The following is a 15,300-nucleotide window of genomic DNA, read 5'->3' as shown; positions in this document are numbered from 1 at the left end:
TCCTAAAGGGGTTGAGCTGAGACGTGAGGCAAGGAAACAAGGATGCACATATAATAAATAAGAAGCACCCATGGTGTTCTTTCCCCTCTGATTAACTGGTTCATTTCACTTGACATGTGACTCAGCTTCGCTGTGTTCGGGACTCTCTCCAGTGCATCCCTCTTTGCTCCTCAGCTCGTTTGATAGTGTGCCAAATTGCAAAACCCTTCAATCTGCTCAATTAAACGACTCTTTCTGCTTTTCTTTTGATGTGAAATTTCAAAACGCTGTTTATGTGGTCTGTTTTGTAATGTAATCTCTCTCTCTCTCCCTCTCTCTCTCAGACCGACTGCATTTGTGTGGCGGAGGAAAGACGGAGAGCTCCCCCCGCTGGCGAAGGTGGATGGTGCGTTCCTGCGCTTCGAATCACTCAACAAAACGGATAATGGCATTTATGAGTGCCAGGCTGATAACGGGATCGGCATGGGGGATGTATCGCACACTCTCCTGGTACAAGGTAATTAATGAGAGAGACGAACGACGAGAAGGGAGGAATGGAAAGAAGAGGTGTTTTCGCCATCATTTATGTTGACGTCATTTATTATGCTGTTTTACGTTTACGTTCACGTCTCTTTTTTCTGAATTTACTTTCCTTTCTTTTGTTTCTCTTTTTGCATGACTCACTCTTTATTTCCTCTTTCATTTTCCCTCTCATCCACCATCCCTTTCTCCATCCATTGTTTTCTGTTGTCATTTTTTTCTTCTTTTCCTTCATCTTCCAAGACCAGGGAGATTCAGACTTCCTTATTCCCACCTTTACTCTCCCTTCATCCTCTGTTTCTCCCACATCTCCTCCTCAAACTTCCCTTTCACCCTCTACTGAAGGTGAAACTCTTCCTCCTCCCTCCTCTTCGTCGTCTTCCACGACCATCCCCACATCCACTCTTCCAATCTCCTCGACTCGCCCTCCTTCTGCTCCTCCCACTCTCCCTCCATCTCCTGAAGTTCCCACCACCTCTCTTTCCAACGCTCTCTTCCCAGATCTCACTCTTCCGTCTGCTCGTTCCCCTCCCTCACCCCCCTCCTCCCCCTCCTCCTCACCTCCTGCCACTCCATCATCTGTTTCTCGGCTGAATGGAGTGCACACCTTTACAGGTAATCCAGTGTACACACACTCAAACCTAACCACATTTTAACATTCCACTGCAGTGCCACTGATCACAGTTAACGGTTTCTCTGTGTGCGTGTGGGAGGGGATTGGGACGGGCATGATTACCTGAGTGCACTGTGAAGAGACAGCAGTGATCGATCATGACAACACAATAATTGCCTTGACATTTAAACTTCAAAACATTTTACACCAGTCAAAATCTATACACAGGTGAGATAAAAGGGGCTGATTTTTATTTATTTATTATTTTTACTATATATCTAATATAATAATAATAATATTTAATGTAATTAAAATCATTTTTGCATACTTTACTGTTCAAATGTTTGGGGTCTGTAAATAATAAACAAATACTTTTAATCAGCAAGTCCACAATAAATTGATCAAAAGTGACAGTAAAGACTTTTACCTTTTCATTTTCTATTCACCAAAACAATCCTGAAAAAAATGGATCACAGTTTCCACAAAAATATTAAGCAGCACAACTGTAAGAAATTTTTCTTGAGCAGCAAATCAGCATATTAGTATGATTTCTGAAGGATCGTGTGACACTGAAGACTAGAGTAATGATGCTGAAAATTCAGCTTTGCCATCACAGGATTAAATTATATTTTAAAATATATTCAAATAAAAAACAGTTATTTTAAATTGTATTGATATTTCACAATATTACTATATTTACTGTATTTTTGATCAAATAAATGCAGCCTCTGTGAGCATAAGAGACTTCTTTAAAAAAACATAAAATAAATACCGACCCCAAACTTTTTTTTTCTTTTTTTTGCCAACATTGTATATAAAATGGTTATCACTTAAGGAAACTTAAGGAACATGATTGAGTGTGTCCAGTGAAAGGGATAGTCCACCAAAAATGTTACGTTTTTTTCATTTACTCATCCTCATGTTGATCCAAACCAATATGATGTATTTCTTTCATGCATGGAACAGAAAAGGTGAATGTTTAAGTGAATATAATTAATGTGAATGAGAACTCTGGCTGTCAAGTTTCATTAAAACACCATGAAAGTAGCATAAAAGTGTGTCATAATTATTAATCATCAAAAATGCGATGTATATTACAAAAATACATGTAAAGTAATGTACATGTTTATGGACTAACAATTGAAAAAAAAAATGAAAAAAATAAAGCACAGATATGTAGACCCCATCATGCATCTTTCACGTACCTGTGTAGACAAAATGACCAAAGTGCCCTCCCTGGGTGGAACAGCTTGAATGTGTCACAATATAATCGAGCAGGTTGTGTTTGTGCGTGTGAAAAAGATAGAGATGTATGCTGAGATCTCCAGTGCAGTATCACAGAAGCATGTTGAGCAGCATCTGCTGTCAGCTTTGACTGTAATGCAGGATTTAACCAGGCACATCTCACGGCAAAGCCTCTGATTATCTAGAAACACAATCTGACACAATACCTTCCCTCCAGCAAACGTTCGCTTCAATTATTTTATTATTTCGCTATGTGAAATCCTCTTTAATACTCTTCCGAGATACTTATTTTTTTGATAGTGTTCAGTGAGCTCACACAGACGCACACGCACACACGCTTACACACTTTTTCTTGATCGTTTCTCTTTGTTCCTTCTCTTGCATCACATCTCGTGCCTCCACTCATGTGGTCCCCATCCATCCATCCATCCATCCATCCACTCATCCATCCACCCATCCATTCATCCCTTCATCCTCTTGAGAAGAAGCCGGAGTAAACGCTGCAGGTATTGTCACCTCTCTCTGTAACTTTCTGTCTTTTTCTTTCTTTTCCTCCTTTTTTCTTTAAGTATTGCCCTGTCTATCTTTTTTTGGATCTTTGAATGAATCTCTTTCCCTCTTTTTCTCCTCTATCTCTCTTTCATCAGCCTGTTTGTCTCAATTTATGATGGATCTGGGTGTTTTTTTTTTAGCTACAACTCTCTGGTGAATTGCTCTGTCATTATGAACATAGGTAATGGAGCAGGAACGTTGTTCACGAAAGCAAAACATTTGATATTACATGGAAAACTATTAATATCAGTGCAAATTTGTTGGTTCATTGAAAGCTTAATACTGAATTAGGTTGATGCCAAAAATTGCATTTTCAGCTAATTTGAAAACAATCTCGCTTAGAAAAATGAATGAGATTTATTATTGATGCAACTCAGTTTTTGCTACAGGGAGGTCCAGCCATCTGTAGCCTGGTGGAAGAAGCCAGACTGAGTCAAAGCATAAGCAGTGATTCAGTTGAACCTGCGTGCATCTTCCCATGTCATCAATCTGGACATTTTCACACCCTGACTGATAAGGAATGCAGATTTATGTCAATTTGCATGCTGCAAGTTCAATTCTGCCCCACTTTGTGCTAATTTAAACCGTAGTACATTTGCATCATCCACATCATCGCATCACGCAGAGACCCTACTCCAGGGGGGACTACAATCTCTATTCAGAAATGTGCAACACCGTGGGAACCCAACGGGGGGGCCAGAGACTGATCTATTTGTATGGATATCAAAGGAGATGCCTTAATGCCCTGAATAAGCTATTTTTGTTTCGAATCAAACTGTTTATCACATAATAAATTGATTGCCTTGCTGCTAATCTTCAACATGTTTGCCTTAACATTTTAGAAAAAGCTATATTTGGAGTTTGCCATGAAAAATTAGCAAGAGGTTTCATTTTCAGCATTATATATTAATTTTGCCGACATAAAAGACCCCCATCATGATTAACTTACAAGATGGATATTATCCAAATTGGCTTTTTTTTACCCCAGACTAATGGCGCTTTTCCACTGCCTGGTATGTCTCGTTACGGCTCTCCTGGTTTTCCTGTGTGTACGGTACCTAGTACCTGGGACTTTTGTTTAGTACCACCTCGAGCTGCACCAATACAAAAAATGTGAAAATACAAGTACAAAAACTTCTTCGTCTTGCAGTGAAAAACATCCACTTGCCGATGCCGAGAATCAAGAACATCATTCCATCGATATGCTCCATTGTTCCTGTGTTGTGCGTTTGTTTGTGTCGCGTTTACGATTATGTCACGGCAGTAGAGGCGGCGCAACTATAACGATCAGTCTATAATCCCACCCACTTTGAAGCGGTACTAAACTGCAGTGGAAAAACGAGTCAAGCTGTACCATGCAGTGGAAAAGCGCCATAAGAGGTTAACAGCATTAACAGCAACAGCATTATAGCTAGATAATGACTTGGGACGAGGAGGCGCCTCATATTGAAAACATTGTTTTTTCAGTTTTTGGTTACACTTAATTTCGATGGTCCACTTTAGATACTCTACTAACTATAAGTAACTTTGCAACTACTATCTCCCATTAGAGTATTTGTGGACAGTTGTAGACCCTTAGGTTAGGGTAAGGTGTTAGGGTTTGGGTAATAAGAAGACAAGTAGTTGCAAACAAAGTTACTTATAGTCAGTACAATGTCTGTTGGGGGACCATCACAATAAAGTGTTTGCAGATATTAAGCAGACAGTCTACTAATACTCTAATGAGAGTTAGCTGACATGTAGTTGCAAAGTTACTTAGAAGAATGTCTAAAGTGAACCATCGAAATAAAGTGTTACCCAATTTTTAATAAACATTTACTGTCTAAATGAATGAATGTGTATTTCGCAAAAGATGCAAAGAATGCTAGATGCTCGTTGAAGTCAGTTTTTTTTTTACTGAGAAAAACAGCGATAAGTAATAAATTAGAAGCAAATCATCATCAACAGCAGATCAGTGAACAGTATCTGGACCGCCATTTTCAAAGAGCCTTAAAGCTACACTGTGTAATTTTTTAAGTTGATTCTTAGCAAAAAACACTTTGTTCTTTCAAAATGATATGTGCTCATTAATGTGTAATTACTTCTACCAACTAATCAAGTATTCTCATAAGCTTAGAATCTGCCATTTAGAATACATACGAGCGAGCCGCTAGAATGGCGGCAGCCATGTTGCGCCTCCATCTTGAAAATACATGTGCCGAAGAGGGTCATACCAGGAAATTCAAGCTTCGCCTATCATGTTTTTACACTCAGTGGCACCGTGACGAATGCGAGGGGGAGATTACTCACGACTGCCGGCAGATTTGAAATAATACGGCCACCGTAGGAGTTAAAACGCCCTCGGAATGGGAGGGGCTAGAAAGTAATATTCAGTTGGTAGTCATATACAATTTCACCGCTAGATGGGAGAAAATCCTACACAGTGTAGCTTTAAATATGATTCTTTGGTGTACACTCGAGTTCAGAAAAACACTAATGAAATTAATTGAACTCTGATGTCAAAGAGCTTGATGGTGATCCTCACCAAAAGCTCTAGTATGAAAATGCCTTTAAATAGCTATAAAGACCTGAAAAACTTGTAAAAAGACGTGACTTGCTATGTTTGTCAGTGTGTTTGGATGCACAAATATAAGCCACCTTGTAATGATTTTATCACTTTGCATCAATGTTCTGTATATTTACATTTAGATTACCTTTGCAATCATCTAATTCTCACTTAAAGATCATCTTTAAAAACGCTAATAATATCACTGTTAAATGTAATCTTGACCAAATCTCCAAATGAATATCCATTTTTTTATACTGAACATTATAATGTTGTGATTCCTAAATTAACTTGTAGCATTGAAAATTATTGATTTTAGTTTTGAATGTGTTATTTTTTATGTATTAATATCAGCCAATAATTATCTTAATGGTATTTTCAAATTATCAGTGCATCCCTAATTTATAATATTAAGCACAACTATTTAACTCCAGTGATGACCCCTGTAAAAGACATTATCTTTTCAGTGTTTTCTGTCTTTTCCTGTACTCTTTCTGTGTGTTTTTTCCTATTATCTCTTTCTCTCTACCTCTTTGGTTTCTATCTGTTTCTTTCTCTCTCTCTCTCTGTCGCTCTCAGGGCTTCTTGTTGTGTCACTCAGCACTCACTCTGTTCGTCCTCCTTCATCCTCTCTGCTCTCATCTATCGCCCTCCTTTTTTTCTTTACCTAAAGCGTGGAAGCGTCAGGGTGACTGTTAACTTGTCTTGTTTTGATGGAGTATTGTTTGAGAAGGAGACAGAGATCGTGCCGTGGGTGGGAGTGATGGATGTCGTTTGCGCTCTCTGAGTCCAGGCAAAGTCACTGAAGCTTACGATAGACTCTTTGCTGAAATCTTGCTTTTGATTATTCATGTGTTTCCTTTCAAACAGAGGTCAGTGGCTCGTGGGGCTTCACGGTAGATGGAAAAATAACACTGTAGTAACTTGACAGCCCATTACAAATACTCTACAGATTATAATGCAAATTTTTTCATCAATTACCATTTAAAAGTTTGGGGTCAGTAATTTTTTTTAAAGAAATGCTATTCAACAAGGACATTAAATTGATCAAAAGTAACATCAAAGACATTTATATAGTTTAAAAAAAAACATTTCAAATAAATTCTGTTCTTTTGAACTTTCTATTTATGAATGAATCCTGAAAAAAAAATGATCAGAGTTTCCACTAAAATATGAAGCAGCACAAGTGTTTCAACATTGATTATAATAATTGATTGAGCTGCAAATCCGCAACTTTGTCATCACAGGAATACATTTTACGTGTTAAAGTATATTAAAATAGAAAACAGCTTATTAAATTGCATTTTTCACTTCGGTGTATAAGTGTTATTAGAGCTGGTAGACAAAAATCAAAGACACATTGTGACTCTTTCTCAGAGAGAATCTGTAGTTGAAAAAACATTTATTTTAAATATATAGTAGGCTAGTAATATAATTTCAAAAAGTATGTGCAGTATTATCAGAGGGGTTGTATTTTTGTCAGTGGGGTTGTCGTGAATAATCTGGCTTCACTTTCATTCAAGTATGCAAACTCAAAACTAGATGAAAATTTGCATCAACCTGAATAGTTTTAGCACAAATTTCCACCAGCAATTCAAGTCGTTTTGTTGCATTTAAATTAAAGTATTCTAAGAACATAACCTTTCAATTTCACATTGCACATTTCCATCCATTATACAGCCTCTGTACTTCAAAAAAGGACTAAGTGAATCACTAGGCTTTTTGTTATATTTCAAAATATGTGCAGCTTTAATGCCATTGCTTAGGGGACCGTTTTGTAATCGCATTGTGACTTCCTGAATCAAAATCAGTGAAGATTCCCAACATTACTGTACATGGATGACCTCCGCTGTGTATGTAAAGTCGAGGTGGGGTCAAATAAGTATTGTATGTTTTTCAGTCTTTTGAGTCTCTCACAAACTCTTCTCTGATTTCGCCTGGTCTGTATTGTTAAGACATCTGTTGTCATTCTGATTGTCCTCTCTGCACGGCTTTGACGATCTACCTGTCTCTGTTCGTTTCTCAGACCCCACAGCGATGTCCACCTCCTCAGGAGTAGACCATGCTGTGATTGGTGGAGTGGTTGCTGTCATTGTCTTCATCATGCTTTGTCTCCTCATCGTCCTCGGCAGATACCTCATCAGACACAAAGGTACTGCACACTCACACACCACCCTAATCAGACAAAGAAATCCCTCGCTCTCTTTCACACACATGCACAGATCTAATCAGACACAAAGAGATCGCACACACACACATCTGAAGGGATTATAACCTTCAGGAACTGTGGTCGAATTCCTGACGGAGGGCTTTGCAGCGTCCTGCCCCATCAGCAGCTTTTTTTTTTTTTTAAATAGATTTTGTCTTGAATTTAAGCATCCAGACACTTGACCCAAGATCTCATTGTTGACGGGGACATTATACTTGTAAATGAACCACATGTCTCACTGCAATGGTGCACCTAGAGAAAAAATAAAAAATGAAAATGAATGAACAGCTTCTGAGTGTATGAACATAGAATAAGCAAATAAAGTATGGGCACATACTTGGTTGCATATCCTTGCTATTATAAATGCATATCAATTGCTCAATGTACATTCAATGTCAATATTTAGCAGCAATTAAAAAAAAAATTATATTCAAGAGATTATGACACTACACTTTTGTATTGTTTCCTATGTATCTTTTAACCTTCTAACGGTTAAAAAATAAAACTGCATGCATTTTGTGGAAGATCATTTATTTTGGTTGTGCTTCGGCTCTGCGTGACTGTGGATTTAAAAAAGACCCTTCACAACAGATAATGCTTTACAATGAATTCTGTTAGAGAGCTACATATGGCAATTTATCTGTTCAATAAAATACCTCACTCACCCGTTGAGTAATAAAAACACCATCGCCATCTCCGAAAAGCCAAGCCGATGTTGATTCTTGTTTTATTATGAGCTCTGTCGCGTTCTCTTTTCGCCAGCAGACGCTCCTCTTTTCAGTGTTTTTTAAAAACGGGTGATTACCCGGAGGTTTGAGATTTATTGCTCTCCATGTCAACCTTTCTCGCTCCTTGTGACAATTATGCCACTCCCACACCATACACGCGTCAAAGTAGCCGGAACAACTTTTCTCTGAAAACGAGACACACACGTGTCTCAAATGTCGCAAATTCGTCAAAGGTCTAAAATATAAACAATTATAATAGAGTTACCATAATGAATCAGGGTAAGAAAAAAACACATTTTGGAAGAAAGATCGATGATGTATTGACTTATTTAAATTTACATTTTGAACAAAAAAAGTTACATAGTGTACATTTAAAGTATTATTTATTATAATCTGCATTGGAAATTGTGTGAGTACTCTTACTTTTCAATGCAGCATAAATCTGTTAACACAGGAATTACATTCACAGGAATAAAAGTATTGCATGTTAAAATATTACATTGTTGACAAAATGTCACCTTTTATGTTTATTCTTGTTCCCAGCCTACAAAAAAAAAAAACAAGACAGGTGTTGATTTTCATTGTAACAACAAAGTTGAATGCATTAATTTAATTTTAAATATATAGCAACGGATCACGTACTTCACTCCTATTGGTTGTCGCTCTCGAAAGCCGCTCTTCATTTGCGTAAAGTCAAACATATCTCAACATTTTTACGGTGCCAGACATGCCTACACTGTAAAAAATTTCTAACCCTCCCAAATCAAAAATTTCAAGTGACCGATAACATCTACATTTTTCAATTGGCCCAAGTGAAATTCTGTAAATTATAAAATTAAATTTACAGATTTTCACTTGGGCCAATTGAAATTTACAGAATTTCACTTGGGCCAATTGAAAAATTTAGATGTTATCGGTCACTTGAAATTTTTGATTTGGGAGGGTTAGAAATTTTTTACAGTGTACATCCTGTCTCCGGAAATTGCCAGCTCTGCATTGAAATGAATGGGATTGTGTGGATTTGTTGCTGCGTGTTGCTGGTAGTGTGAACGCAGCTTAACTCTAGTTCTGGTAGCTCTGACATCAAAACTGTGACTCACTATTTTATAGTCTAGTGGTTAAGGTGGACTGGGGAAAGAGTTCTGAAAGTTTGATGTCGGCATAGTACGTTGGTTTCTTTTATTTCAAAATAGCAAGAAAAATTCTGTTCTATCTTATGTCTTATGAGTGCAAGAAGCAACTGACAAAGGCTGACAGACTGTGTGAGTGTGTGTGCACTGAGGGACACTGTAAACAGATCAGTGTTTGAGCTGTGCTGCTGCTTTCCCACTGTATCTATCTATGACTTACAGAGTATATATCTAGAAAAGCTGTCAGAAACTATACATTTAGGGAAAACAGCCTGGTTTCGGAGCCAGGAAAAAAATGCCGAACAAGGATTAAATGCAGCTGCGCATTGAAGGATCATATGTACAGTACACTTGGGTGAGGTATTAATGTAAGAACATTTGGTTGTGTCTTAAGTGAATGTAAACAGATGAGACTAAAAAAATCACATATGTACAATAGTGGCTGAAAGTGATGTCCGGAGGGGATATTTGTTTTTAATGACCCTACAAGTTCGATTAAACCATCAAAATATGAGGAAAATATTTTATATTTTTTAAATATATTAAATATTAGGGGAGAACAAAACACTAAACATGTTGTAATAATTTTATCTGACTAAATTATTTGTCAAAAAAGGCAAACTGCTGCCACAGGTTTTATTTTTACTATGCTCAAAACAAGCTCACAGGAAAAGCATAGATTAACTAAAACATAATCAGTTATTAATATTTTGTTGGTTCTTTCTTGTTTTTGCATGTGTTTATAATTTCTTTGTATGACAGCCTGGCCTATATGTTAATGCACAATTTGCTAATTTTCATTGCGTTACAAATAAAACAATTGACTCAAAGCACAACTACACAATATGCTTACAAAATCTTTAAAAAATATATATATATATTCGAATAAAGCATGTAGATGTAATTTTTTTCTTAGGCCAGACATCACTTTTGGCCGCTTCTAAAATATCAAAATATTGGATCTTGACATGTAAATGCAGCATGTAAATCTCAATCTTCAAAATTTCTTCCTTTCTAAGTGTTTACTAAAATAATTAATATAATACAATAAAATAATTAAATTAAATTAAAGTATTTTAAATAAAATATACATTTTATTAAAAACTATCTTTATTCAATTGGGAAATATTACTTTGTTTCATTGTTATATTTAATTTACCATTCAAATGTTCGGTTGGTAAGATTTTTTTATGTTTTTGAAAAAAGCTCTCTTCTGCTCACCAAAGATGCATTTGTTTGATCAAAAATACAGTATAAACTGCAATATAATTAAATATTATTACAATATAAAATAACTGTCTTATTCCTATGATGCAAAGATGAATTTTCAGCATCAGTGTCACATGCTCCTTCAGAAATCATTATAATAGGTTGATTTCCTATTATTATCAATGTTGAAAACAGTTGTGATGCTTAATATTCGTGTGAAAACAATCAACTGAATATGAATAGAAAGTTCAAAAGAACTGAATTTATTGAAATAGTTTAATAAAGTAATTTTTTGTAAAAAATCTCTATTTCTCTGTGCCACCACACAAATAGTCTCAGTCCCTCCTTTTACTCAAGAATGCATGGGCCCACGGAAAGAGTCAGGAACACAGACAGAGTCTCCGTTCACAAAAACTTCTTCAGCTTTACTTTCTATCAGCTTTTATACATTGTCAAGGGGTGGTGTAACAACCATCTAATGAGAATATGTCTTGGAAGCAGATTCAGACAAATCCAGATCTCTTATCTGGACTGGTTTCCAAGAACCACACACACACACACACACACACACACACACAAAAAAAATAGATGCATGCTGGAACAAGAACAATTCTCCTCTCTTGCTTGAGAGACCCACCAGCTCTGCCTTGACCGCCTACATGGTTACATTTTGGGAGCATATATGCAGATGAGAGCATGCAGAAACATGCTTTACTGTCATTTTTGAGCAATTTAATGCATCCTTGCTGAATAAATATATTTTCTTTCTTTCTTTCTTTCTTACAAACCTTTCAACAGTAGTGTATGTTCATATTCAACCATCAATTTACACAAAAAAACTGTCAAAAATTGTAATATATAATATTATATAATGAAACAATGTCATTAAAAATAAAAAACAGTAAAATAAAATGAACAAATTTTTAAAGATATACAATTAATGTTGATATACAATTAGCAAAAACAAAGACAACAGTTGCAGTTGTGATTTCTGTCTCTCTCTGTGTGTGTCTCAGGAACGTACCTGACTCATGAGGCGAAAGGTTCTGACGATGCTCCCGATGCAGACACGGCCATCATTAACGCTGAGGGGGGCCACTCTGGGGTGGATGACAAGAAAGAGTACTTCATCTAGAGATCCATCCCTCCGTACCCTCTTCCTTCACACGCTTCAGTTCACTCAGCCTGATGGGGAAAACGGCGATGGCAGAAGAGAGAGGAAATATGTGAAGAAAAAAAAAACAAAACAAAAAGTGTTGACCTGTTGGAACTGAAGGACCTCAAATAAGCTTCGACACACAGGACAGGAAAGTGAGAGTTGTGCACTGGCGCGTGGGCTCATTTTCACACACGCACACACACACACACACACACACACACACACACACACACACACACACACACACACACACACACACACACACACACACTCTTTCTTCATTACCATAATGACACATGAGCAAACACACATAGTGAGACGTAAACAATAAAAAGAGATGATCAAAGGCAATATGACAGTGACCACACTTCCCTCGTCTCCCATGATTCCTTTCAAACGGTCCAGATATGTTGCACAGTGACATGTGCATGCATGAACTTTCAGGACACACTGTCTGCTCCCAAAACCCTTGAAAGACACAGACTGGTAACAGGCACGCATGCAAACACACATCAAACAAAAAGGTTATAAACTAAAGACAAAATTGAATCAAACCAAGAAACACTGCAATATCACTGACAGACACACACACAATCATACACATCATCACCCCAATATCACATTACATCATGCACACACACACACAGGCAGAATAACCAGGCAAAAACAGCAGCCCATGCAATCATTGTATGGGACCCCTGATATAAATTTATAAATACATATATATATGATTATATAGCATCATTTTTACTCAGTGTGCTGTAAATATATCCTCTCTCTCTCTCTCTCTCTCTCTCTCTCTCTCTCTCTCTCTCTCTCTCTCTCTCTCTCTAACCCCACTGTCTGATATTGCAGTATATACTCTCTGAGCCTGCCTGGTTTTCTTACATGCGTGGAAATGCAGAGTTGATAAAAAAATATCTGGACTATAGAAAAAAAAAACATGGTGTTATGAAACTTCAGTAATATTTGTATGAATTACGTTTTCTTCAAGTTTGATTTCTGGTGTTTACTGTTGGTGCAACAGTCTAGTGTCATTTCATCAACCTGGGAAGATTATTATTATTATTATTATTATTATTATTATTATTATTATGAGGTCCTCAATCTAAATGCATTACATTGATTTGTGCACTGATGTGTCACTGAATGATTCAGGCCCAGTGATTAGCTCACTCACGCCACCTTCAGGAATCAATCTCCTCTGTTCTTCAGAAAAAGCAGGGTAACAAACTACTGCTCTCTTTCTCTATCTCTTTCTCTCTGAATGATCACATTCCCACTCTCTTCCTATCCACAACCCTTTTTTTTTTTTTTTTGTCTGTTCTGGCCTTTGTCTTCCCCTCCATTTACAGTCATAGAGCTAGATTATTTACAGACTTATTCCATCATTGTCAACCACAAACTAAGGGTGACTTTTGGAGGGAGTTTGGGGTTTTAGTCAGTTACATCATGCAATAAACAGGCAATTCTATTTAATAATAATAATTAAAAAAACAACTGTTTAATTCAAATTTGGCTATAATTATAGGTGATGTGTGTAATTTTTAGCATGTTAAATCCTTAATTCTATTTAATCTTAATGTGAATAGACTGTAAGTAAGCCAATCATAGGCTGATTCCCTGTGATGCTATCAAAACATTGCTCTGTTTGTTTGAGCATCCCGACCGGAGACATATAACTTTGGCTCAACCAATGGAGTGCAGTCTGATTCAGTTTGGTGGCGCAGAAATTACACACTTTACTTTTAAATGTATTGTGCTTAAATTTGTGAATGGCTTCTGCTTCGCTATGTATCCAGCCAATTTTTCCCAAATCGGTGCTGATCTGGTAACAGTTTTGATTACAGAAAGTGGCAAGTTATCATTTCTGTGTCAGCTAGGCCTATTTCTTTTCAATAGCTATTTAACTGTGACTTGGGGGTTGAGCATTTTTCAGTTCCGTTTCAAGGACATTTCTTGTCCTAAACATGGCAAATGGTCGAAAATAAAATAATTTTTAGGCTGAGAACACAAATTTCTCTCTAAACCTGAGAAACGGGGACCGAGAGGCTGGTAATTCACTGGAAGAGGGAAAAACATCACAATTCAGAATAAAACATGCTTGTTTCATTTTCAATTCACCTTTATTTGTATAGTACTTTTCCGATCATTTGAATGGAGCTTTACGGAAAACGCACGTTTTAATGATACAATGTAATTTGGCCCCAATGAACAGGGAATCTTGCATTAAATCACTCTAATCTGCCACATATATGAAAGTTCTGAAGTTTATGCATGTTTTTGTTTGTGTGGGATGACAGGGTCATTTGTTAACACACATGTAGGTCACAACTAAGTGGCAACTGACCAATTACAAGCAAAAACCATGCTGCACCTTCATACTCCCTCACATACCTCATTAATGACCGCAGACAATGAGTTTCTGAGATGAGCAGTTACAATCGACCGCCGCAAGATGGCGATAATGCATTTCGTTCCCCCACACATCTCTCTCTCTCTCTCTCTCTCTCTCTCTCTCTCTCTCTCTCTGTCCTGTACAAGCAGTAGAACTTCCAGTTAGTGATCAATCAGCTCAGTGCTTAATTTTAAATTAAGTTGTTTACTTTTATTCTGCTGTAGATGTGCATATTGTTGTTTGTAATTTTATGTTCCATTTTTTTTTATCATTTTTTATGACAACTAAATGTCTTAGACTGGAAGGTGTAGATAGTTTTCCATGACTTTTGTTTTGTTTGATAATCTGCCATTTTTTTATGATTTCATGTGATTAGTGTTGCCTTGAACAGTCTACACACACTCAAGTGAGCACAGATACGTGTCTGTGTTTATGTGCGTGGAAGATTTTCACACTGGACCACCAAACAGATGCAGGAAACACTAAAAGTATTATTACAGTACATTCTGTTAGATTTTTTTTTTTTAATGATAAGTCTTCCTTTTGAATAAATATTCATATCATGTGGAGCTATTCTGTCATGTATGTTGATTTGTATTATGGCCGATGATGTCATCTGAACGGGACTAAACTCTGAGGTCATCATCATTGTGGGTTCCATTTGTTTGATGTCTGTTTAGACAGTATTTGCTTTTTGTTACAAAAAGAGATCCCTTGTTAACTTCAAAATAAATATACATTTGGGTTAACCTATTTCAGTGCTTATTATTATTATTATTATTGAAATGTATTTTAACACTCAAGAATGATATAAAAAAAATGCTATTGTTATTAGTTAATACTATTTACATGAAAAGTGAAAATGTGCAACTGTTAGGGTTTCTATATCAGAAAACATGCTAAATTTGTACCTTTATGGGTACAGCAACTTGTCATTGGTGCAGCACCCTTAAAGGGATAGTTCACCCAAAAATGAAAATTCTGTCATCATTT

General features: G+C 36.7%; 1 protein-coding gene across 4 annotated transcripts in view; it reads left to right on the top strand.

Annotated features, from left to right (window-relative positions):
• The window catches only part of cadm3 (cell adhesion molecule 3), a 62,490-nt gene extending 50,303 nt beyond the window's left edge, over positions 1-12,187 (top strand). Inside the window, exons 8-12 of one of the 4 annotated variants that reach the window (XM_079876282.1) lie at positions 324-496; positions 763-1,134; positions 2,863-2,883; positions 7,501-7,626; positions 11,767-12,187. In XM_079876282.1, coding sequence (XP_079732408.1) covers positions 324-496; positions 763-1,134; positions 2,863-2,883; positions 7,501-7,626; positions 11,767-11,885 — 811 coding nt within the window. In that variant the 3' untranslated portion in view covers positions 11,886-12,187. Of the gene's footprint in view, positions 1-323; positions 497-762; positions 1,145-2,862; positions 2,884-7,500; positions 7,627-11,766 lie in introns of all 4 variants that reach the window. The other 3 variants (XM_079876284.1, XM_079876283.1, XM_079876285.1) reach the window with 3 other exon arrangements.
• Positions 12,188-15,300: the final 3,113 nt, after the last annotated feature.

This window comes from Squalius cephalus, assembly GCF_949319135.1.
Source record: "Squalius cephalus genome assembly, chromosome: 7".
In the NCBI taxonomy this organism is placed as follows: domain Eukaryota; kingdom Metazoa; phylum Chordata; class Actinopteri; order Cypriniformes; family Leuciscidae; genus Squalius; species Squalius cephalus.
The sequence above is the reverse complement of the archived record's forward strand: the minus strand, read 5'-3'. Positions and strand labels throughout refer to the sequence as shown.